The 23,372-nt window shown below is 48.7% G+C and overlaps 2 protein-coding genes and 1 pseudogene across 4 annotated transcripts; 2 read left to right on the top strand and 1 right to left on the bottom strand.

Moving 5' to 3' along the window:
• Window positions 1-755: 755 nt before the first annotated feature.
• On the bottom strand, window positions 756-5,615 carry YPEL4 (yippee like 4). 2 transcript variants are annotated; one of them, XM_030918529.1, is made up of 6 exons: window positions 5,354-5,564; window positions 3,140-3,315; window positions 2,633-2,957; window positions 2,418-2,461; window positions 1,965-2,073; window positions 756-1,742 (listed from the first exon to the last, which is right to left on the bottom strand). In XM_030918529.1, exons 3-6 carry the CDS (start codon window positions 2,771-2,773, stop codon window positions 1,653-1,655), a joined length of 384 nt encoding a protein of 127 aa, XP_030774389.1. In that variant the 5' UTR covers window positions 2,774-2,957; window positions 3,140-3,315; window positions 5,354-5,564; the 3' UTR covers window positions 756-1,652. The 2 variants fall into 2 exon arrangements, with proteins under 2 accessions (XP_030774389.1, XP_010381110.1); XM_010382808.2 differs by lacking the exon at window positions 3,140-3,315 and having other exon boundaries at window positions 5,354-5,615.
• Window positions 5,616-13,179: 7,564 nt separating this feature from the next.
• CLP1 (cleavage and polyadenylation factor I subunit 1) lies at window positions 13,180-17,830 on the top strand. 2 transcript variants are annotated; one of them, XM_010382807.2, is made up of 3 exons: window positions 13,180-13,881; window positions 15,416-16,043; window positions 16,733-17,830. In XM_010382807.2, the coding sequence occupies exons 2-3, from the start codon at window positions 15,438-15,440 to the stop codon at window positions 17,402-17,404; spliced, it is 1,278 nt and encodes a 425-aa protein (XP_010381109.1). In that variant the 5' UTR covers window positions 13,180-13,881; window positions 15,416-15,437; the 3' UTR covers window positions 17,405-17,830. The 2 variants fall into 2 exon arrangements, with proteins under 2 accessions (XP_010381109.1, XP_030774388.1); XM_030918528.1 differs by lacking the exon at window positions 13,180-13,881 and adding an exon at window positions 14,678-14,736 and having other exon boundaries at window positions 16,733-17,404.
• Window positions 17,831-20,774: 2,944 nt separating this feature from the next.
• Window positions 20,775-21,983, top strand: LOC115893620 (annotated as a pseudogene).
• Window positions 21,984-23,372: the final 1,389 nt, after the last annotated feature.

The following is a 23,372-nucleotide window of genomic DNA, read 5'->3' as shown; positions in this document are numbered from 1 at the left end:
TTTGAGCTTTTCTTTTTGAGATGGAGTCTCACCCTGTTGCCAGGCTGGAGTGCAACAGCACGATCTTGGCTCACTGCAACCTGTACCTCCTGGGTTCAAGCGATTCTCCTGCCTCAGCCTCCCGAGTAGCTGGGATTACAGGCACGTGCAATCATGCCTGGCCAATTTTTGAATTTTTAGTAGAAACAGGGTTTCACCATGTTGGTCAGGCTGATCTCAAACTCCTGACATCAGGTGATCCACCAGCCCTGGCTTCTCCAAGTGCTGGAATTGCAGGCGTGAGCCATCGCGCTCGGCCTAATTTTCGAGCTGTTTTGCTTCACTTCCCATCAACTGCCAGGGCAGCACTTTGGCTGATTGATTTTCCTTTTAGCCTTAAGTGTGCCCATGAACTGACCAGAACATTACAGAACTGGGCTGAAAAGCCATGGGACTCAAGTAAATCCTTATTCTGAGATGAGCCTCTTTCAGTTGCCCAATCCTGATGTAGGCAAAAATGGACTTACTGTCAGGGGTGCCAGCAGACAGAAGCGGTTTTGGATGCTCTCGATGGAATAGCTCACAAAACCCACCCCTCTTATTAGGCAAAACCTCACCTGAAGTTTATCCTCTGGTAAAAGCTCAAGCAGTAGTCTTGCCATGGATACGGCAACTGCTGCCCCCTAGTGGTCTAAAGGGACAGGCCCTGGTGGGTGAGGGGGGGGTTGTGTGTGACGGGGACAGTTAGGGGAAAGAAAGTCAGAGGACAGGTTGCCTCAAGTTGCTTTTTCCCTTTTTATTAAAAATAGACCCAAGCACTTTATGTATCATACAAAAGTTTCATTCGCTGGTGGCAGCCACGGGAAAGATGACCCGTAGCACTGATTTTCCACCTCCCCTCCAGGGGACTGGGTCCCAGGAGCAGTGACTGGGCCTCAGAGAAAGCCCATAAAGACTGCTTGTTCTGGAAGCAGCCGACTGGGGGTGGGGGCTGTTCCGCGTGCAGCTGTCCCTACCCCACCCAACGGCAAAAGTTAGATATTCGAAAGTGCCTCTTCAGTGCCAAGATAAACTAACAAGTGGAGTGAAATGGAAACCCCTTTGATTCTTTTACTAGTTCCCAGGGCCTGGGATTTGAGTTTTCCCTGCACGTGAGTCCTTTTCCCTACAAATAGGGGTGGGAAACTTCATCCTCAGAGACTCTGGTCTGTTCTGCTGCCTGAGACCAGAATTTCACTCCAACCCAAGCCTTTTCTCATTTGCTATTCTGTGGTCCACCATCTACTAGCCCCGTGACCCAAGATTTGTCCTCTGTTCACTCAAAAAGAGGTGGAGCAAAAACGGATTCCTCCCACAATCCTCTCTGCCTGAGTCTACGCCCTGCCATCGCCTCAACTTTCAGGAACTTGAGAACAGAAGGACCCATAACCATCCCTTTCCCCCAGTTCTGTCTCTCCCTGACTGCTGCCCACTCCTGAGCCTTAACACCCCTGGGGTACCCCCAGACCCCTGTTCCAAAGGGTGCCTGGTAGTGGATATGGTGGAGGTGGGGGGGGTTGGTTGGAGCCAGGTTTCCCCCAGGGGTGGGGCAGTACTCATGCTGGTATAGACTGCTTGGCAGGGCCATGGGGAGGAGGGGCATGCGGAGGAAGGGCACAGCCTGCCTGAGCCCCTCAGTCCCAGCCGTTGTCTTTCACCATGTGTGACATTTCAATGATGTATTTCCCTTCCTTGTACTTCTGGCTCGTCTCAAAAGCTTGTTCCTGGTGAAGGAGAAAGCAGTGATTGTAGGACAAAGCAGTTTCCTTCCAGGCCCCACTACCACCTGTATGGCCCCCACCCCAAGGCTCATCCACCTAGCCCAACCCAGTAACTAGTTCTTTCTTTCCTCTTTGGACCATGCAAGGACCTGATGTGGTCACTGGGGCTTGAAGGGCCGTGGGGACTTCCACTTTAGAGGGTGACCCTCTTCCTCAGGTACTTACATATTTCCAGCCCAGTGTGGTTTTGCAGCTCTCACAGAAAATGTCAGCTACCGAGTGGAGCCCCGTGAGCAAGAGGCGCTGTTCAGCTGGCCCGCAACCCACATTGACCCTGTCTCAGGAAACAGGAAGGACCCAGCACCCAGTGGGATTGCACTGTCAGTCCAGTCCCCAGACAGCCCAAGGGAACTTCCAACTGGAGAGAACTGGACAGCCCCTGCCTTTGATAATCCACCCTTTAAGTCTAGAGCCTGGGCCTTCTTTTTCCAATGTTATGATTTCAGTTCTCCCCGGGCTCCCCATGTGAGAACTTCAGACTGAGAACCCCTTTGCAAAAGGGGAGGCAAAGACTGAAGGCACAAGATCACCTGATGGATTCCCCCCTTTCTCCACAGAGGAAAATTATTCACTCACACATAAGCACAAGCACACGCACAAGGAAAGAGGTAGACTCACACGGAGTTAAACAGGTAGGCTCGGCCATGGCTTCCTTGGAAGGACTGTGGAGACATAGGACAGACAGTGACTACCAAGCAGCCTCAGCCCCACTGCCTGAATCCCCGCAGGGGTGTGTGGGAGAGAGGAAGAGCTTCGCTGCCTCACCCCTGGGTGATGTTCAGGCTAACCTGATGCTCGAGAACAGGGGAATGATAGGCCCCCGCTTCGTGTACCTTGGAAATAAGCTCATCGTGTTTGGCCAGGTGTGCACGGCAGTGGACACAGCTGTAAGTGCGGTGGCAGCGGGGCAGGTAGCTGCGGAAAGTCTTGGTGGGGAGGCAGGCAGGGCCTGGACCGGGGTCACAGCTGGGCATGACGGGCTGGAGGACAATGCCCTGGCGGGCTGGAGGGGCTGGCGCTGTGCAGCCCCCGCAGAGACGGTCGCAGGTGAAGCAGCGGAGCAGGTTGGCTAGAGCCGTGTTTCAGGGCAGGAGGAGTGTTGGGGGGCTGCCCGGCGAGGGCCCCCCCAGACGAGAATCAGATAGAAACAGAAGTCACCTGGGAAGAGGGGAAAGGACATCAGGGGAGCCGTGATCTCAGGAGGGCCCGTCCTGAGGGAATGGAGGAAAAGGGGCTCAGCTCACCCATACCTCTACTTCTCCCATCACCATTGACCCTCCCCCCGGCATCCAGTTGCACTGTCGCCCTGTCCCCTGGATCCCCATCCTGCTCTGGCAAACCTGGCAGCCGATCCAGGCTTCTGGCACCAAAGCCAGGGAGTCGGTGTTTCTCCCTCCTGGGACAGAAGCAGCCTCCACCATTTTCCACAGAGAGAAGCCCACGGGCACAGACGCTGCCATGGGAGCAACGTCATCTGCAAGTGCCCTCTCCTTGGTTTTCAGTTCTTCGTGAGGCTCTGCAGCGCACAGGCATTGGTAGGCACCGTGTCTCAGGGGATCAGAGTCTTTTAAGAGTTGGGGATGCCTGAAGGTCTTTCTTTTACATGGCCTTTGTTTGCAATACAATTGATCCTTTATGTATTTTGGCGGGGGAGGTGTAAGGTGAGGGGAGGGGGAGCATGCAGGCAGGTATACAAACCCTGATTCAGTTCTCTCCTGAGGTCAGGGCCCTGCGCTCTGGGACTCTTCACTAGAACTTTATAGTTGTTTCCAGCAGTACCAAAGCCCTCACATGTGGCCGCCCATTCCCGCACCTTGGTTCACTCATTCTGGCCCAGAATAAGCACCTGCTTGTCTTCCCAGCCTCTGGGCCCCTTGGTCTTTCTCTTTCCTATTCTTTACTAACTGTTGCTTTATCCCTTGGTTAAAGACTTAGGCAGAAAATACATTTTCTCAGGCAATCTGACAGCTGGAGCCAATGGGAAATGGGTAGCGTGTCAGACGAGCCTGATTCCTGGGCTGGGCAGGGCTGTGTGGTAGGGTGAGAGCAACGGCCACAACGAACAGCAGAAGGGGGACTCTTATTTTTAATAGCTGTGCTTTGGGGCACAAGGCAGAAAATGTTTCTACCTTCTCCCAGGGGCAGGGACAAACAGCAGTGACTGTGGGTGACTGAAGATGAAGTAATTGCTGGGTTCTGATTAGGAATAGAGGAAGATTGCCTTCTGCCCACACGCCAGCTTCCGAGTGGCTGAAGGTGCTGGAGGAGAGGATAAGAAGGGAGGTGGCCCCTGTGGGCTCCGATAAGCAGGTGAGCTGCTGCTTTCTGCTTCATAGAGCTTCCCAGCCCGCTGTGGGTGGTTAGCCTAAGTCTGGTTCAGAGATGACAGCTGGGCACTATGGCAATGCTAGAGCACTAAGCAGAGGCGAGACAGTGTTGGCTGCGGTTAGCCAGGGCATACAGACTCTCCTCGTCCTGTCCTCCGCAGTGGCCACAAGCACCCAGCTGTTCCACACTCTGAAGGCCGCCAGGCAGTCTCTCCGCAAAACCTCCATAGAGACTATCTTCAATTTCAGGTCCTCTCCTCCTGGCTGGGCCCCAGGAAAACACCTTGGGCTGAGTTCAGGGTGACATTGGGCTCCGGCTGCAGGAAACGGGCCCTCCTTGCCAAGAGACCACCTTTCAGTCTCTGCTTCACAGGGCTGCCTTCAACTTTGCCTGCGAGTTCCCCTCTGACATGCACTACCTTGAAACACCTTCAAGGGGCATGGGGAACGGGGCAGCTTGGGTCCCCAATCTTGGGCTCCTTCTCCAGCCTCCAGCCGTCACACCTCCCTCCCTTTCCCCTAATTCCCAGTCAAGCCAAGGAGAGGCTGCAAGGAAGGCCAGAGAATCACAGAAAGGGGAGTAGGGATCATTTTTTCACCCATCTCGGATCACAGGGAGAAGCAAGTTGGGCAAATGACTGGAGAAAAAACAAAGGCAAGCCGAGTGCTGGGGAGAGATGTTCCCCTGAAGTGAGATGGGGCTGGACCGTGGGAGGAAGGGGAGAGGGAGGGCTGGGGGCGGGGGGGGGCGGCAACTGACAGCTGACAACAGAGGCACCGAGGCAGAGGCTGGAGGAACCAGGTGCGAATCTCGTGCTTCTTAGGGGGGAAAGAAAGGGAGGGGGACACCTGCTCACAATGGATTTTCTCATCTGCTCTGAGGTTTTGGCACCCCCCAGGCTGGTATTCTCAGTATGGTATGGTCCAAATAATTAGCAGCACTGCCAGCTCCCAGGGCAGGCTTTGGGGGTCTGCACCAGCAGCAAAACAATAAACAGTAATGCCTGATGCTACAGCCAAAGTTGCCGGGAAATAAGTGCGGGAATCGTCAGACCTTGGAGAGGGATGGAAGAACCGAGAGAGAGGAGCGGAGGCAGCAGGGAGGGGGAAGGGAGGACAAAGGGTGGATGAATAATGCTTTTGCAAAGGGGAGAAAGCAACACGCAGCAGGAGGGGGAAATTTGCAAAGAGAAAAAAAATTCATTTGGAGAAGGGCTGCCCCCTCACCTTGAGGTCTGCTCCAGAGATCTCCGTCTATCTCTCTCTCTCTCTCTCAATCTCTCAATCTCTCTGCTCACTCTTCTCTCTTCTCTTTCCGCTCCTTCAATTGGGAAGGGAATGGGGGTGGGTGGGGGGAGGGTAGTTGGGGACTCAAGACTGGGGCTGCAAAGCTGGCCAGCTGCTGGGGGGGGGCAGAGGTTGTCTCTCGTTCTGTACCTCGGTCTGTGGGTGAATGTGGCTGTGTGTTGTGGAACTGCATCATAACACTGTGAGTCATCCATCCCCCCCACCCCCCCTCACCTCCCACGTCAGAGCAGGGCTGGGAGACACAGGAGGCGGGTCGGAAGGAAGGGAGGGGGCAGGCATCAAAGGATGGGGCTAGAGGAGTGGGGGCCGAGGGATGGGGCGGCGATGGTGGGCAAGGGGAGAGGCAAGTTAAGGAGGAAGGCAGTGTGGCCAAGGAGATAGGAAGAACCTGGGGGAAGGACAGGGCTGGGCAAGGATGCAGTGAGGGTGGCAGGCCTGGAGGAAAGGAGGTGGCAAGGCTGGTGAAGGAAGATATGGATGCAGAGTGAGGCAGCACACACACATTTAAGATGATACACTTTCCCATTTCAGCTTGGACACCAGCCCTGAAGCAGGGAAAAGACAGATGTGCTAATGTCATGGATGGCAAACTGTGCCCCCAAACTTGTACCAAGCCTTAAAGCCTCAGTTTAATACTCCTGAAGGAGTTGTAGACCCAATATGACATTTTGCATGCAGAAACCTCTTAACAGCTACCTCCAAATTATGTGTGCTTCATGAATGGAGACACCTACATTATATGAAATTCTCCATTGGGCTGTAAACTTCCTGAGACAGGCCTTCTGGGAAATTTCTCTCTACATCCCAGGACCGCAATGCCTCGTACAGACCCATGCATTTAGATGTTTCCAAAATAGTTGTTTCCGTGGCATGATGTTCTGCTGGCCTAGAAGTCTTAGTTCCAGAGGGAGGAACGCTGCCACCAAGAGACACAACAATGATTCCATTAAACTGGAGGTTAAGATTGCCACCTGTCCACTTTGGGTTATTCTTACCTTTAAGTCAACTAGCTAAGAAGGGAGTTACAGTGTTGGCTGGGGTGACTGACCCAGACTATCAAGATGAAATCAGTCTACTGCTCCACAATGGAGGTAAGGAAGTATGCATGGAATACAGGAGATCCCATAGGGTGTCTCTTAATATTACCGTGCCCTGTGATTAAGGTCAATGGGAAACTACAACAGCACAATCCAGGCAGGATTACAAATGGCCCAGACCCTTCAGGAATCAAGGTTTAGGTCACTCCACCAGGTTAAGAAAACATAATCTGCTGAGGTGCTAGCTGAAGGCAAACGGAATACAGAATGGGTAGTCAAAGAAAGTAGTCATCAATACGAGCTATGACCACGTGACCAGTTGCAGAAATGAGGACTGTAACTGTCATGAGTATTGCCTCCTCCTTTTGTTAGGAACATGTTTGTGCATGTATACACTTGTACTAAGAAAATATCTTCATTTTATTTCCTTTCTTTTGCCTTTATCACGTGACATAAGACTTACTGACTTGATATCAGCATTTAAGTGTTGTTACCTCTATGTAATAGCATTTGGGTTGGGGATTGGTGTGTTTCCGGTTGTACGAAGGATAGCTGTATTATGTTAAGCGTAATTATGGCCTTATTATTGTCTTTATTTGAAGATGATGTATGATTTTAGGAGACGTGTATGGGTTCAAGTTGACAACGGGTGGACTTGTGATGGTTAATATTGTCAACTTGATTGGATTGAAAGATGCAAAGAGGCCGGGCGCGGTGGCTCAAGCCTGTAATCCCAGCACTTTGGGAGGCCGAGACGGGCGGATCACTAGGTCAGGAGATCGAGACCATCCTGGCTAACATGGTGAAACCCCGTCTCTACTAAAAAATACAAAAAAAAAACTAGTCGGGTGAGGTGGCGGGCGCCTGTAGTCCCAGCTACTCGGGAGGCTGAGGCAGAAGAATGGCATAAACCCAGGAGGCGGAGCTTGCAGTGAGCTGAGATCCGACCACTGCACTCCAGCCTGGGCGACAGAGCCAGACTCCGTCTCAAAAAAAAAAAAGAAAGAAAGAAAGAAAGAAAGATGCAAAGAATTGTTCCTGGGTGTGTCTGTGAGGGTATTGCCAAAGGTGATTAACATTTGAGTCAACGGACTGGGAAAGGCAGACACATCCTCAATCTGGGTGGGCACAATCTAATCAACTGAGCCAGAATAAAAGCAGACAGAAGAACGTGGAAAGACCAGACTGGTTTAGCCTCTGAGCCTACATCTTTCTCCCATGCTGGACACTTCTTGCCCTCGAACATGGAACTCCAAGGTCTTCAACTTTGGGATTCGGACTGGCTTCCCTGCTCTTCAGCTTGCAGACAGCCTACTGTGGGACCGTACCTTGTGATCATGTGAGTCAATATTCCGTAATAACTCCGACTTATTTATACATCTATCCCATTAGTTCTGTCCCTCTAGAGAACCCTGATTAATAGAGTGGTTGAGTTGCATCTTCAGACATAAACCAAGTGTCTGGCTTTGGCTTCAAAGAGACTGAATTAGAATCTTAGCTGTGCCAATTACTCGGCAGGAGCCACTAGGCAAATTACTGATACTCTTTGTGCCTTAGTCTTACTCTTCTGCTAAATGAAGTTAATAATATTTACCTCATGGAGATGTAAACTAAAGTGATATAACATTTAAATGCCTGAAAAGTGCCTGGCACATGATAGGCAGTAAACCCTAGTGTCATTTCAAAACAGCATTCTCACCGGGCGTGGTGGCTCACGCCTGTAATCCCAGCACTTTGGGAGGCCGAGGCGGGCGGATCACGAGGTCAGGAGATCGAGACCATCCTGGCTAACATGGTGAAACCCCGTCTCTACTAAAAATACAAAAAATTAGCCGGGCGTGGTGGTGCGCGCCTGTAGTCCCAGCTACTCAGAGGCTGAGGCAGGAGAATGGCATGAACCCGGGAGGCAGAGCTTGCAGTGAGCTGAGATGGCACCACTTCCCTCCAGCCTGGGCGACAAAGCAAGACTCCGTCTCAAACAAAAACAAAAACAAAAACAAAAAACAACAGCATTCTCGCCAGGTACGGTAGTTCACGCCTGTAATCCCAGCACTTTGGGAGACTGAGGCAGGCGGATCACTAGGTTAGGAGATCGAGACCATCCTGGCCAACATGGTGAAACCCCTTCCCTAATAAAAATACAAAAATTAGGCCGGGCGCGGTGGCTCAAGCCTGTAATCCCAGCACTTTGGGAGGCCGAGACGGGCGGATCACGAGGTCAGGAGATCGAGACCATCCTGGCTAACCTCGGTGAAACCCCGTCTCTACTAAAAAATACAAAAAACTAGCCGGGGGACGTGGCGGCGCCTGTAGTCCCAGCTACCCGGGAGGCTGAGACAGGAGAATGGCGTGAACCCGGGAGGCGGAGCTTGCAGTGAGCTGAGATCCGGCCATAGCACTCCAGCCTGGGTGACAGAGCGAGACTCTGTCTCAAAAAAAAAAAAAAAAAAAAAAAATTAGCTGGACATGGCGGCACGTGCCTGTAATCCCAGCTACTCGAGAGCCTGAGGCAGGAGAACCGCTTGAACAGGAAGTCGGAGGTTGCAGTGAGTTGAGATCGCGCCACTGTGCCCCCGCCAGCCTGGTGACAGAGCGAGACTCTGTTTCAAAAACAAAACAAAACAAAAACAAAAACGAACAAACAAAAAACCCCAGCATTCTTGGCTGGGTGCGGTGGCTCACACCTTGTAATCCCAGCACTTTGGAAGGCCGAGGCAGGCGAATCACCTGAAGTCAGGAGTTCGAGACCATCCTGGCTAACACGGTGAAATCCCTGTCTCCACTAAAAATACAAAAAATTAGCCAGACGTTGTGGCGTGCACCTGTAATCCCAGCTACTTGGGAGGCTGAGGCAGAAGAATCACTTGAACCCAGGAAGTGGAGGTTGCAGTGAGCCAAGATGGGGCCACTGCACTCCAGCCTGGGCAACAAAGGGAGACTCCGTCTCAAAAAAAACAAAAATGAAACCAAAACAGCATTCTCAGTGTATGACCCCCAAAACCCAGGGAGGATTTATTACTAAATTCAAGAGACATGCCAAATTTTTGTCTTATGAAGAAATTATTTCTTCTGTTGCTATTTTTCTAGCAGCTTCCAGTTAAATTTCATTTGACTCAGAATTCATTTCTCATGGGATGCTGTCCTGTGCATGTTACTAAAGTATGTGAACACAGAACATATGCCCTAAGACAAAAACCCTGATTTCTAACAGAGGCTAGCATTTAGCAAATGAAGTACGACAAAGATAGGGATGTCTAGAAAGCAGTGCTTGTGGGTGGTTTTTCTTCTCACACGTAAAGAGGGGGAAAAAAGTTAAGGCAGGGAAATATGGGTAATGGGAGACATTGCTAGTTGAGCATGAAAATAAAAAGAAATTCTAAATATTTAATCAGGGAAGATTCTGGGGTTTAAAGTAAATTCTGAAAAGACAACGTGGGTGTCTTGAGGGATAGTACCAGAGATTTGGAATTGAGAGAAAAAGCTAGGTAAAGAAAGAAGAGAGAAGTGCTCTTGTTTGGGCAGCAGAAGAGAGGGGAAATAAAAGTAGAAAAAGAATTTGAAAAGCAATTGTTGAGGAGAACAATGAGAAGTGGGAAAAGGCAGATGGTTAGTTTTCAGGGCATGGATGGAAAGTTATTTTGTTTTGTTTGTTTTCTGAAATGGAAGCTCGCTCTGTTTCCCAGGCTGGAGTGCAATGGCGTGATTGCGAATCACTGCAACCTCCACCTCCTGGGTTCAAGTGATTCTCCCACCTCACCTTCCTGAGTAGCTGGGATTACAGGCATGCGCCACCATGCCTGGCTAATTTTTGTGTTTTTAGTAGAGACGGGATTTTGCCATATTGGTCATGCCGGTCTCAAACTCCTGACCTCAAGTGATCCACCCACCTCCCAAGGTGCTGGGATTACAGGCGTGAGCCACTGGGCCCAGCTCGGATTGAAAGTTTGGAAGCAGGCTGGGCACAGTGGTTCATGCCTGTAATCCCAGCACTTTGGGAGGCTGAGGTGGGTAGATCACCTTAGGTCAGGAGTTCAATACCATCGTGGCTAACATGACAAAACCCCTTCTCTACTGAAAGTACAAAAATTAGCTGGGCATGGTGGTGGATGCCTGTAATCTCAGCTACTTGGGAGGATGAGGCAGGAGAATTGCTTGAACCCGTGAGGTGCAGGCTGCAGTGAGCCGAGATCATGCCACTTCACTCCAGCCTGGGCAACAAGAGCAAAATTATGTCTCAAAAAGAAAGAAAGAAAGAAAAAGAGAGAGAGAGAGAGAGGGAAAGGGAGGGAGGGAGGGAGAGAGAGAGAGGGAAAGGGAGGAAGGGAGAGAGAAAGAAAGTTTGGAAGCAAAAAGAAAATGATCAAGGATCTAGCCGGAGAGGAGAATAAGAACATATGATGACAGTATTGTTTGGGGGTGGGGTGGAGATGGCAGGAGTGCTTGGTGAAAGATTAAAACTGAGAAAAGAGCTGGGTGCTGTGGCTCATGCCTGTAATCCCAACACTTTGGGAGACTGACGTAGGTGGATCACCTGAGGTCAGGAGTTCGAGACCAGCCTGACCAACATGGTGAAACCCTGTCTCTACTAAAAATAGAAAAATTAGCCAGGTGCGGTGGTGGAAGCCTATAATCCCAGCTACTTGGGAGGCTGCGGCAGGAGAACAGCTTGAATCCGGGAGATGGAGGTTACAGTGAGCTGAGATCGCACCACTGCAATCCAGTCTAGGAGATAGAGTAAGACTCCATCTCAAAATAACAATTAAAAAAAAAGTGAGAGAAGAGAGTGTAGTCAAGCACAGATGCTTTAAATGTTGTGTCCTGACTCTTTCTGTATTTTAGAAGCAAAATGGAGAGCAGTCTAAAGGAAGGGAGGGGTTTTTTCCCCTAAGTTCAGCTTGAGATGGTTATACAATCTCCAAATAAAAATGACTTTCAGGTAACTGGGAGAAACTGCCTCAAGGGAGACAGTAGAGGTGAAGAAACAGATCTGGGAGATAGATTGCATGGAAAAAGGCGAGGATAAGCCCACTCAGGGAGAAAATTTGCAAATGGAAGACTGGAACTGAATTTTTAAAGAAGAGAAGATCGGGGACACCCAATAGTTAATTGAAAAACTAATGCATAGGCTGGGCACGGTGGCTCACGCCTGTATTCCCAGTACTTTGGGAGGCCAAGGCGGGCGGATCACTTGATGGTGAAAACCCCATCTCTAGTAAAAATACAAAAATTAGCTGGGCATGGTGACGCGCGCCTGTAATCCAAGCTACTTGGGAGGCTGAGGCAGGAGAATCACCTGAACCCAGGAGGCAGAGGTTGCAATGAGCTGAAATTGCATAACTTCACTCTAGCCTGGGCAACAGAGCAAAACTCCATCTCAAAAAAAAAAAAAAAGCTAAGGCATACATGTTGAATGAATGAAATAATTAAAGCAAACCATCAAAGAAAACTCAGAAGTGACAAGTGAGGATGGCACTGCTTGGGGAGTGCTGCTAAGTAGGACCAGCAGGAGAAAATCTTTCTGGCGAACCAACCAGAAAATCTTCCCAGTCTCAATATGAATTAACTACGTGAGCAGGACTGAAAAAAGTACTCACATGTAAAGTGAAGATGACAATTACAGTACCTACTGCGTAGGATTCTGGCGATGATTAAATGAATTTACACCCGAAAAGTCCATAGACCAGTATCTGGCATATAAAAATATATAAATATGTTTGTTTTTTTGAGACAGAGTCTTGCTCTGTTGCCTAGGCTGGTGTACAGTGACTTGATCTCGGTTCACTGCAACCTCTGCCTCCCGGGTTCAAGCGATTCTCCTGCCTCAGCCTCCCCAGTAGCTGGGATTACAGGCGCCCGCCACCACACCTAGCTAATTTTTCTATTTTTAGTAGAGATGGGGTTTCACCATGTTGGTCAGACTGGTCTCGAGCTCCCGACCTCAGGTGATCCGCCCGTCTCGGCCTCCCAAAGTGCTGGGATTGCAAGCGTGAGCCACCGCGCCCGGCTTAAATGTTTACTATTATCATAACTGGACTCGGTTATGTTAATGTTTGGACAAATCTCTGCACCTATCTTAGTCTCCTCCCCCATCTGAAATTGGATATAATAAAGCTGACTTTACAGGGCGGCTGTGAAAGAAGATGCCTGAAAGGGATCTGAAAAATGTTAAGTATTGCACGAATGAATGGTATAGTCCCTTCCCCCCAGCCTATAATAAAAACGTAAAAGCTGACATCAGATTTTTCTGTATTACAGACATTGTACTTAGTACTTTACAGGCACATTCCTGCAATCGTCAAAACAACTTTAGGTTGGGCACTGTTATTATCCCCACTTTGCAGACAAAAAACGATGTCATGCTTGAGCCCAGGAGGTCGAGGCTGCAGTGAGCCATGTTCGCGGCACTGTACTCCAGCCTGGGCGAGAGAGCGAGACCCTGTCTCAAAAATTAAAAAAACAAAAACAAACAAACAAAAAAACGATCTCAGAGAGATGAAGCCTGTGATTTGCTCAAAGTCACACAGTGATGTAAGCAGTATAGCAAATAATATAAGATTCCAAAGCCCAAGTTAGTTAAAAGAGGTTTATAGACGTGGTGGAACCTGTTGGCTGCGGGGCAAATGACTGACCTGTAACTGTCAGGGATTTATGGAGGGAAATGAGTGACCAACAAAAATCCTCGTTTAGTGGGAGAGAGGTTGTTGGGTAATGACTGACTTGTAGCTGGAAGAAATCATCGGATTTTTATTCTTTTATTAAAGAAAAAAATTTTGAAATGCCTTCCATGTGCCAAGGACTGTGTCAGGTGGGAGACAACAACTCGGTGCAACCTCTGTCGGGCTGTTTTCCTCCCTTTCCCTACCGCTAGGTTTCCCCCTGCCCAAACAGGATTTTGTGCTTCGTGGCTTGTCCAGGAAAGCAGGCCGTCGCGGGACCTAGACCTAGACAGTAAGTCCCCCTCTCTTCCGGGCATCCCTTCTCTTTCCTGGGCTGCAGGGGAGCAGGGAATCTGGGGCGAGATTCCCGCCGCGGACGCGCACGGCCTAAGCCAGGTCCCTCGACCTGTTGCTGCCCAGCGCGGGGGCGCAACCGCCTCGCCTCCTCACGCCTCCCTCCGGCCTCACGAATAACGACGGCCGCCGCCCCTCCCACCCTTGGCGTCAAGTTCAAAACAATCCTTTGACTACAACTCCCAGAAGGCCGAGCGGCTTAGCGAGTGCACCCGCTCTCGACTGTTCCGGCAAACTACACGTCCCAAAGGGCAGCGCGCGACCGCGTGGCCTTTCATAGCGCAAGTGCGGAACTGCGTTTGTTTCCGGCGTGGGTCTGGGCAAGAACAGCTTGTAGTTTGGTTTAAGTTCTGCACTGGAGGACCTTCTGGGTTTACCTGTTGGGCTCCTGGCTGCGCAGGTGAGTTAAAAAAGGGCAGGAACGCAACTGTCGCCTCCTTGGGGTCCGGGGAGATTTTAGTGTCTGGGGATGTTGGGACAAATGCTGAACCTAGAGCTGCAGTCCAGGATCAGAAATAGTTCATATCGTTTCCTTGTCGTTTTCTAGTTTACGAAGTGCTTTTTTTTCCTCCCACAATTCCTATAAACACCAAGAACAGCACTGTATTTGAGGAAGTGTAAGTCCTTTCCAGTCGACAGCTTCAAAGGTTCAGAGAAGTTAAGTGATTGTCTAAAGACACTACTAGTAGTTACAGAACCGAGGCTTATGCTGTTTTCTGAGTTCAAACCAGGTGTTCTTTGCTTTGCATCCGTATTGTAGACGCCCTTTCCTGTTGACTAAGATGATTGGGGTCTGGGCATCTGTTACCTTCTCAAGTCTGGAGTTTACCAATAGAGTGATGGAGGGTGATATAATTAAATCTTCTGTCCATCTGTAGGTATGGTTTTTCTCTGATGTCTGAGACATTAATTCACTCAATGTATTGAGGTGTCTACAGTCTGTCAAGCTCTATTCTAAGTAGTATACAGTAGCAAACAAAAATGCCCAAGTCTTACATTTTGGGGTGGGGAAGGCGGGGAAGACATAATATATAGTGAGACAGATGGTGATAAGAAATATGGAGAGAATTAAAGCAAGGTAAGGGGAAACATTGATTGTATGTTTTTGTTTTGTTTTGTTTTGAGACAGAGCCTTGCTCTGTCGCCCAGGCGGGAGTACAGTGGTGCGATCTCACCTCACTGCAACCCTGCAACCTCCACCTCCCAGGTTCAAGTGATTCTTCTGACTCAGTCTCCTGAGTAGCTTGGACAACAGGTACTCACCACCATGCCTGGCTAATTTTTGTATTTTTTAGTAAAGGTGAGATTTCACCATGTTGGCCAAGCGGATCTTGAACTCGTGACTTCAGGTGATCTGCCCGCCTTGGCCTCCCAAAGTACTGGGATTACAGGCGTGAGCCACCAGGCCTGGCCAATTTTTGCATTTTTTGTGGAGATGGGGTTTCAACATGTTGCCCAGGCTGGTCTTGTACTCTTGAGCTCAGGGGATCTGCCCAACTCAGTGCCCCAAAGTGCTGGGATTACAGGCCTAAGCTACTGTGCCTGGCCCATTGGATGATTTCTTTTCTTTTCTTTTTTTTTGAGATGGAGTCTTGCTCTGTTGCCCAGGCTGGCATGCAGTGGTGCAATCTCGGCTCACTGCAACCTCTGCCACCTGGGTTCAAGTGATTCTCCTGCCTTGGCATCCCAAAGAGCTAGGATTACAGGCACCCACCACCATGCCTGGCTAATTTTTTTTTTTGTTTGTTTAGTAGAGACGGGGTTCACCATGTTGGCCAGGCTAGTCTTGAACTCCCGACTTCAAGTGGTCCAGCCACCTCAGCTTCCCAAAGTGCTGGGATTATAGGCATGAGTCACCACGCCTGGCCCCATTGGGTGTTTTTGTAACAGAGGACTGACTTACAATTAGGTCTGATATTTAATTTATGTTCTAGGCGCAGCAGCTACACAGAAGAGATGGGAGAAGAGGCTAATGATGACAAGAAGCCAACCACTAAATTTGAACTAGAGCGAGAAACAGAACTTCGCTTTGAGGTGGAGGCATCTCAGTCAGTTCAGTTGGAGTTGTTAACTGGCATGGCAGAGATCTTTGGCACAGAGCTGACCCGAAACAAGAAATTCACCTTTGATGCTGGTGCCAAGGTGGCTGTTTTCACTTGGCATGGCTGTTCTGTGCAACTGAGCGGCCGCACTGAGGTGGCTTATGTCTCCAAGGACACTCCTATGTTGCTTTACCTCAACACTCACACAGCCTTGGAACAGATGCGGAGGCAAGCGGAAAAGGAAGAAGAGCGAGGTCCCCGTGTGATGGTAGTGGGCCCCACTGATGTGGGCAAGTCTACAGTGTGTCGCCTTCTGCTCAACTATGCAGTGCGTTTGGGCCGCCGTCCCACTTATGTGGAGCTGGATGTGGGCCAGGGTTCTGTGTCCATCCCTGGTACCATGGGGGCCCTCTACATTGAGCGGCCTGCAGACGTGGAAGAGGGTTTCTCTATCCAGGCCCCTCTGGTGTATCATTTTGGTTCCACCACTCCTGGCACCAACATCAAGCTTTATAATAAGGTCAGAGCCAGAGAAAGGTGAAGTGGAGGGAAGGGTTGCTATCAGGGTAGGAAACTGGGGAAGTTTACTAGTTAACACTGCATTTTCTCAGCTGGTATTTCTGCTGCATTACTTCAGAAAAGGCAGTTCCAAATATAAGTCAGTCTCAGATTGTTAAACATTTCTGTGGATCTATTCTTAGTAATTTGTTGGATTTTTACTTATGGCATAAAACAGGAGGTAGAAGCAGCAACATAAAAATGAAATCCATGTTATGTTGCCAAAACTACAGCCATTAAAAGTGTCATTTTTTCAGGCTGGGTGCAGTGGCTCATGCCTCTAATCCCACAACCTGGGAGGCTGAGGCAGGTGGATCACCTGAGGTCAGAAGTTGGAGAGCAGCCTGGCCAACATGGTGAAACCTCATCTCTACTGAAAATACAAAAATTAGCCAGGCGTGGTGGCTGATGACTGTAATCCCAGCTGTTCGGGAGGCTGAGGCAGGAGAATCACTTGAACCCCGGAGGTGGAGGTTGCAGTGAGCTGAGATCGCACCACTGCACTCCAGCCTGGGCAAGACAGTGAGACTCCATTTCAAAAAAAAAAAAGTCATTTTTCTTATATCTAAAAGCACTTATTCTAAAGGGGAACAAAGTAGCCATGGGTTTGTCTGGGTATTTTTGTTCTTACCTGGATCCTCTCTTTTGCAGATTACATCTCGTTTAGCAGATGTGTTCAACCAAAGGTGTGAGGTGAATCGAAGGGCATCTGTGAGTGGCTGTGTCATTAACACCTGTGGCTGGGTCAAGGGCTCTGGTTACCAGGCTCTGGTGCATGCAGCCTCAGCTTTTGAGGTGGATGTCGTTGTGGTTCTGGATCAAGAACGACTGTACAATGAACTGAAACGGGACCTCCCCCACTTTGTACGCACCGTGCTGCTCCCTAAATCTGGGGGTGTGGTGGAGCGCTCCAAGGACTTCCGGCGGGAATGTAGGGATGAGCGTATCCGTGAGTATTTTTATGGATTCCGAGGCTGTTTCTATCCCCATGCCTTCAATGTCAAATTTTCAGATGTGAAAATCTACAAAGTTGGGGCACCCACCATCCCAGACTCCTGTTTACCTTTGGGCATGTCTCAAGAGGATAATCAGCTCAAGCTAGTACCCGTCACTCCTGGGCGAGATATGGTGCACCACCTACTGAGTGTTAGCACTGCCGAGGGCACAGAGGAGAACCTGTCCGAGACGAGTGTAGCTGGCTTCATTGTGGTGACCAGTGTGGACCTGGAGCATCAGGTGTTTACTGTTCTGTCTCCAGCCCCCCGCCCACTGCCTAAGAACTTCCTTCTCATCATGGACATCCGGTTCATGGATCTGAAGTAGAGATCAGCAGGAAGCCTTGCTGCCTGGGACATAGAGATCTTCTGGCCACCCCTAGAGGCAGATGGGCTGAGATAAGAGACTCTGTTGGGGCCACTTGACCAGTAAACTGTGGACTAGTAGAAGTTCATATTCTACCTCTAAAAACAGGTAGTGGTAACCTGACTCTTCTAATCTTGAACCAAAAGGAAAACCATGAGACTCTAATTGGTTGCTTAGACTACCTAAGATGCCACTTTGAATTCTCTAAGACCCTGGAGAATTGCATTTCTTTCACTGTGCTACTTTGTGGTTTTTAAAAACCAATGCTTTATATTCCATATAGGGTTCTTACCCATTTATCTAGAATGAAAGTGTGAATTAGAGGGACTCTTTCCAATAAAGTTCAAACTTAAAAATCATTTTAATAAATATTTTTGCCATGTCATAGAAGTTGGTATAATTTATTTATTTTTCCTCTAAGTGTTATAGAAATATCATTGGAATGATTTATTGCTAAAATGCTTAGAGGAGGGGAAAACCAAGAAACCTACCTGTGAGCCAAGTGAGTTTTTTTTTTTTTTTTTTTGTGACAGAGTCTCGCACTGTCACCCAGGCTGGAGTGCAGTGGTGCGATCTCGGCTCACAACCTCTGCCTCCCGGGTTCCAGCAATTCTCCTGTCTCAGCCTCCCAAGTAGCTGGGGTTACAGGTGCCTGCTACCACGCCCAGCTAATTTTTTGTATTTTTTTTAGTAGAGACAGGGTTTCACTATGTTGGCCAGGCTGGTCTTAAACTCCTGACCTCATGATCTGCCCACCTTGGCCTCCCAAAGTGCTGGGATTACAGGTGTGAGACTCTGTGCTCGCTCTGTTGCCCAGGCTGGAGTGCAGTGGTGCAATGTCGGCTCACTGCAAGCTTCGCCTCCCGGGTTCACGCAATTCTCCTGCCTCAGCCTCCTGAGTAGCTGGGACCACAAGTGCCCGCCACCGCGCCCGGCTAATTTTTTTGTTTTGTTTTGTATTTTTAGTAGAGAGGGGGTTTCACCATGTTAGCCAGGATGGTCTCGATCTCCTGACCTCGTGATCCACCCACCTCGACCCCCCAAAGTGCTGGGATTACAGGCGTGAGCCACCACGCCTGGCCCTGGCCGTGAGTTCTTATGATAGTTCCCCTTTCCTCTGTGCTTAGGTAAATAGATGGTAAATCTGCTGTCAGTGCTGGATTTACTGTGGGGAGTTAGAGGCTGGTGATAATCTTGGAATGAGATTTCATCATATCTAATCATTTTCCAGAGATAGCTCATTTTCCTTCCAATACAGCTATCCTTCTTGTCTATTTGATTGGAACTAGACCCTAAGTCAAAGTATAACTTGAGCTTTCAGGTGGTAAGAAGCTGGGAAAGCCCATTCTTTTCGATCTCTTGCAAATGATTGTTTGGTGTCCCTGGTTTGGACTTGGATTACTTAAGTATCTGATGCCATTCATCCATTCCTTCTTTCCATAAATGTTTGCTGAGGACCTACTGTTTGTCAGGAGCCATTCTAGATGGGGAACAAGATAGACAAAAGTTTTATGGAGCTTACATTATAGAATAAACACATTTAAAAAGGCAAGTGCTATGCAGAGACTTAAATTTGGGGGATATGAGACAGAGTGACTAGAGGCTACTTTTGACTGGGTGTTCAGGTAAGGCCCTTCCTGAGCATACATTTTGGACCAAGACTCAAATGGCTGTGTGAAGTCTGGGGCAAAACCTTCCTGGTGAAAAAAACCTGCAAAACCCGAATAAAGGAACAAGCTTGGTGAGCTAGGTGAAGAGAAAAACCAGTGTGGTTGAAGCGTGGAACCAAGAGAGACTGTACAGGATGAGGCTGGAGGGGGCAGGAAAGACCAGATAATGTAGGGCTTTTGTAAACTGGGGTGAAGAATGGATTTTTTGGCCCAGGTGCTCTGGGTGGTGGCCACGCCTTTAACCCCAGCCACTCAGGAGGCTGAGAATTCCTTGAACCCGAGAGGTGGAGGTTGCAGTAAGCTCCGATTGCATCACTGCATTCCAGCCTGGGTGACAGAATGACACTCTGTCTCAAAAAGAATAGGGATTTTTTTTTTTTCTTTTTAGGAGATAGGGATCTCAGCCAGGCATGGGGGCTCATGTCTGTAATCCCAGCACTTTGGGAGGCTGAGGTGGGTGGATCACTTGAGGTCAGGAGTTTGAGACCAGCCTAACCAACATGGTGGAACCCCGTCTCTACTAAAAATACAAAAAAAAAAAAAATAGCAAAAAATTAGCTTAGCGTGGTGGTGCATGCCTGTAATCCCAGCTACTTGGGAGGCTGAGGCAGGAGAATCGCTTGAACCTGGAAGGCGGAGGTTGCTGTGAGCCAAGATCACGCCACGGCACTCCAGCCTAGGCAGCAAGAGCGAAACTCCATCTCCAAAAAAAAAAAAAGAGAGAGATGGGGGGAGGGTCTCACTATGTTGCCCAAGCTGGCTTTGAACTTCTGGGCTTAAGTGATCCGCCCATCTTAATCTCCTGAGTAGCTGGCACTACAGGCTCATGCCACAGCGCATGGTTTAAGAATGGATTTTACTCTTAAGAGCAATGGGAACCAGTGGGGAGAGGTAGTTAAGTAGAGTAATTATTTGATCTTCTCTTTTTTTTTGGGGGGGGGGGCGGGGGAGATGGAGTTTCACTCTTGTTGCCCAGGCTGGAGTGCAACGGTGCAATCTGGCTCACCGCAACCTCCGCCTCCCAGGTTCAAGCGAATCTCCTGCCTCAGCCTCCCAAGTAACTGGGATTACAGGCATACGCTACCGTGCCCGGCTAATTTTGTATTTTTAGTAGAGATGGGGTTTCTCCGTGTTGGTCAGGCTTGTCTCGAACTCCTGACCTTGGGTGACCCGCCCGCCTTGGCCTCCCAAAGTGCTGGGATTACAGGCGTGAGTCAGCGCGCCTGGCTGATCTCCTCCTTCCCTTCCCTCTTTCTTTCCTTCCTTCCTTCTCTCTTTCTTTTTCTTTCCTTTCCTTTCTCCCTCCTTCCTGCTTTTTCTTTCTCTTTTTCTTCTCTTTCCTTCTTTTTTCTTTCTTTTCATTCCTTCCCCTTCCTTCCTATTCCCTCCTTTCCTTCCCTCACCTCCCCTCCTCTCTCCTCCCCTTCCCTCCCCCACCTTCCTTCCCTCCTTCTGAGTTTTACTATGTCACCCAGGCTGGAGTGCAGTGGCATGACCTTGGTGCACTGCAACCTCTGCCTGCCGGGTTCAAGTTATCCTCCTGCCTCAGCCTCCTGAGTAGCTGAGTAGCATGTGCCACCATGCTTGGCGAATTTTTGTATTTTTAGTAGAGATGGGGTTTTGCCATGTTGGCCAGGCTGGTCTCGACCTCCTGACCTCAAGTGATCCATCCACCTTTGCCTCCCAAACTGCTGGGATTAGCCTGGCTGATGACTTTAAATTTTGAAAAGATCACTGTTTTGGAGAGAGTGGGTTATAGGGCAAGTGTAGAAGCAAGGACAGTAATTAGGAGAGTTTTGTAAGAGTGTGAATGTGAGAACTGGTGGGGGATGAAATACTAGGGCAGTACAGGTAGAGCTGGTGAGAGGATATTCTGAAGGTAGGACTTCCTAATGGAGTGGTGAGGAAAACGATGGAATCAAGGATGCATCCTAGATTTTTTTTAACAAGAGACACTAGGTTAGACATGAGATTGGGGAAACTCAGGGAGTTGTCCCTTGAGGGACAAGGGAAACTTAGGGAGGGGGGAAGGAAATGTCAAGTTTTTTGGCAGTGTTAAATTTGAGCTATAAATTGTCCATGGGAGGCGGAGGTTGCAGTGAGCCGAGATCGTGCCACTGCACTCCAGCCTCGGTGACAGAGCGAGACTCCATCCCCTTCTCCCCCGCCAAAAAAAATGCAGGAGCGAAGGAGGTAGGATCCACAGCACAAAGGTAAGAACTACTTTTTAACACATAGACATTTCACAAGGACAGGAAGAAAGATAGCAGTATTTAAACACGAAGAGGTTGACCAGGAGCACTGACTCACACCTGTAATCCCAGCACTTTGGGAGGCTGAGGCAGGCAGATCACTTGAGCTCAGCAGCTGGAGACTACCCTGGCCAACATGGTGAAACCCCATCTTTACTAAAAACACAAAAATTGGGAAATGCGTGTTCTAGCTTTCTGTGTGCTTAGGTGCCCAAGCTACTGAGGGTCTAAGTCTGGGCAGCCAGAGTGTGGTTAGCAAGATGAACAAAGATGCGCAGATGAGAGGAGTGATTAACCAAAAGTTGATAGGAACTGGAGAAAGAGAACGCTTCAAAGAGTTGCTGAGAGCTAAATTAATTGAATGAGGCTGGAAGGATCAGTTGAAGGCACACTGTAAAGAGGTAATTAAAGAAAAAGGACTAGAACACGATACTGTTGATGACTTGGTGGTTGAAATCACTCCAAAAGGCAGAACCCTGGTACCTGACAGTGTAAAGAAGGAGCTCCTAGAAAGAAGAAGAACATTCCTTGCTCAGCATGCCAGCCTTTAAGGTTGAATTAGATTGTGTTGTTCTGTGGTTTTATTTCTGAAAGTAAAACTTGCCATAAATTAGAAAACAGTTTCTCCAAATAAAATCTTTTTTTGTATGATGGTATAGTTTTCACTGATGATGTACACATTGTATTGATTTTTTCCCCTAAATGTGTTATTTTAATAAATAGTTCATGAATTAAAAAAAAACATAAAAATTAGCTGGGTGGGGTGGCATGTGCCTGTAGTCCCAGCTACTCTGGAGGCTGAGGCATGAGAATCACTTGAGCCTGGGAGATGGAGGTTGCAGTGATTCTAGATCACACCACTGTACTCCAGCCTGGGTGACAGGAGTGAAACCCTGTCTCAACAAAAACAAACAAACAAACATACATAAAGAGGTTGTTGGTTGGTTTGGTGCTGAAAGGCAGGGCATTCCTCTCTGATTGCTTCTAAACCCCAGGGCAGCATTTTGTCCTTATTTGCATATTTATTTACTAGTGAGTTGAACTAAAAATGACCCAGTGGTTTGCCATCTATAGGCATGAGAAAATGCAACCGAAGACAATTTGGAAAAGTGTAGATAAGCTACGCTAGAAAAACTAAAGGGCCGGGTGCAGTGGCTTATGCCTGTAATCTCAGCACTTTGAGGGGCTGAGGTAGGAGGATCTTGAGTCTAGGAGTTCGAGACCAGCCTGGGCATTACTTAGTGAGACCTCATCTATACAAAAATCTTAAAAAATTAGCCAAGCATGGTGGCACAGCTACTCAGGAAGCTGAGGTGGGAGGATTGCTTGAGAATGGAAGGGGGAGGTTGTTGTCAGCTGAGATAGCTCCACTATACTCCAGCTGGGTGACAGAGCCAGACCCTGTCTCAAAAAAGAAAACAAAAACCTATAAGGTATTAATCGATAAACATATTAAAGTAATTTGAAGTTTGAGTGGTCTGGATATCCCACTGTTTTAGCCTAGATTTTACTCTGGATACTTTTCAGAAGTAGCTGGCACTTTCAACTTTATGTTCTTCTATTAAACGTTCTTTCCAAGAAATACCTTGAGTGATCCCAAGGAAAACTGGACAAGTGGAATCTCTGTCTTTCAACTTTGAGACAGTGATTATTCCTCTGTTAGTGCTCATCCACCTAAGAAAGCTTGCCAAGCCAAGCTAGTATCCCAGGGGAGTTGAGTTTGGTTGGATGGTGGAAGACTGATTTTTTTTTTTTTTCCATTTAGCACTGTCTAGCCAAGAGACACCACTATTTACAAGTTCTTAGAGAGCTGAAAGGGAAGTAAAAATGCCTAATTTGTGAAGTGGAGGAAATCAGGAAGTCTAAAAATCCAAGAAAAATATGCAACAGAAAAATGAAAGCTGACTTAATCTTAAAGAAACATGGCTTACAGGTAGAAAATACCAGTATCAGGTTAGGCACCGTGGCTCACGCCTGTAATCCCAACACCTTGGGAGGCCGAGGTGG

The sequence above is a fragment of the Rhinopithecus roxellana genome, chromosome 15 (genome assembly GCF_007565055.1).
Source record: "Rhinopithecus roxellana isolate Shanxi Qingling chromosome 15, ASM756505v1, whole genome shotgun sequence".
Taxonomy (NCBI): Eukaryota; Metazoa; Chordata; class Mammalia; order Primates; family Cercopithecidae; genus Rhinopithecus; species Rhinopithecus roxellana.
Note: the sequence above shows the minus strand (reverse complement) of the source record. Positions and strands in the feature narration are given on the sequence as shown.

Coding starts and splice junctions, on each gene's coding strand:
- YPEL4 (XM_010382808.2), bottom strand. CDS start 2,773: ATGCCCAGCTGTGACCCCGGTCCAGGCCCTGCCTGCCTCCCCACCAAG. Junction 2,074..2,417: donor GCCTACCTGTTTAACTCCGT/GTGAGTCTACCT, acceptor TTCCTGAGACAG/GGTCAATGTGGGTTGCGGGC. Junction 1,743..1,964: donor CCACACTGGGCTGGAAATAT/GTAAGTACCTGA, acceptor CTCCTTCACCAG/GAACAAGCTTTTGAGACGAG.
- CLP1 (XM_010382807.2), top strand. CDS start 15,438: ATGGGAGAAGAGGCTAATGATGACAAGAAGCCAACCACTAAATTTGAA. Junction 16,044..16,732: donor ACATCAAGCTTTATAATAAG/GTCAGAGCCAGA, acceptor TCTCTTTTGCAG/ATTACATCTCGTTTAGCAGA.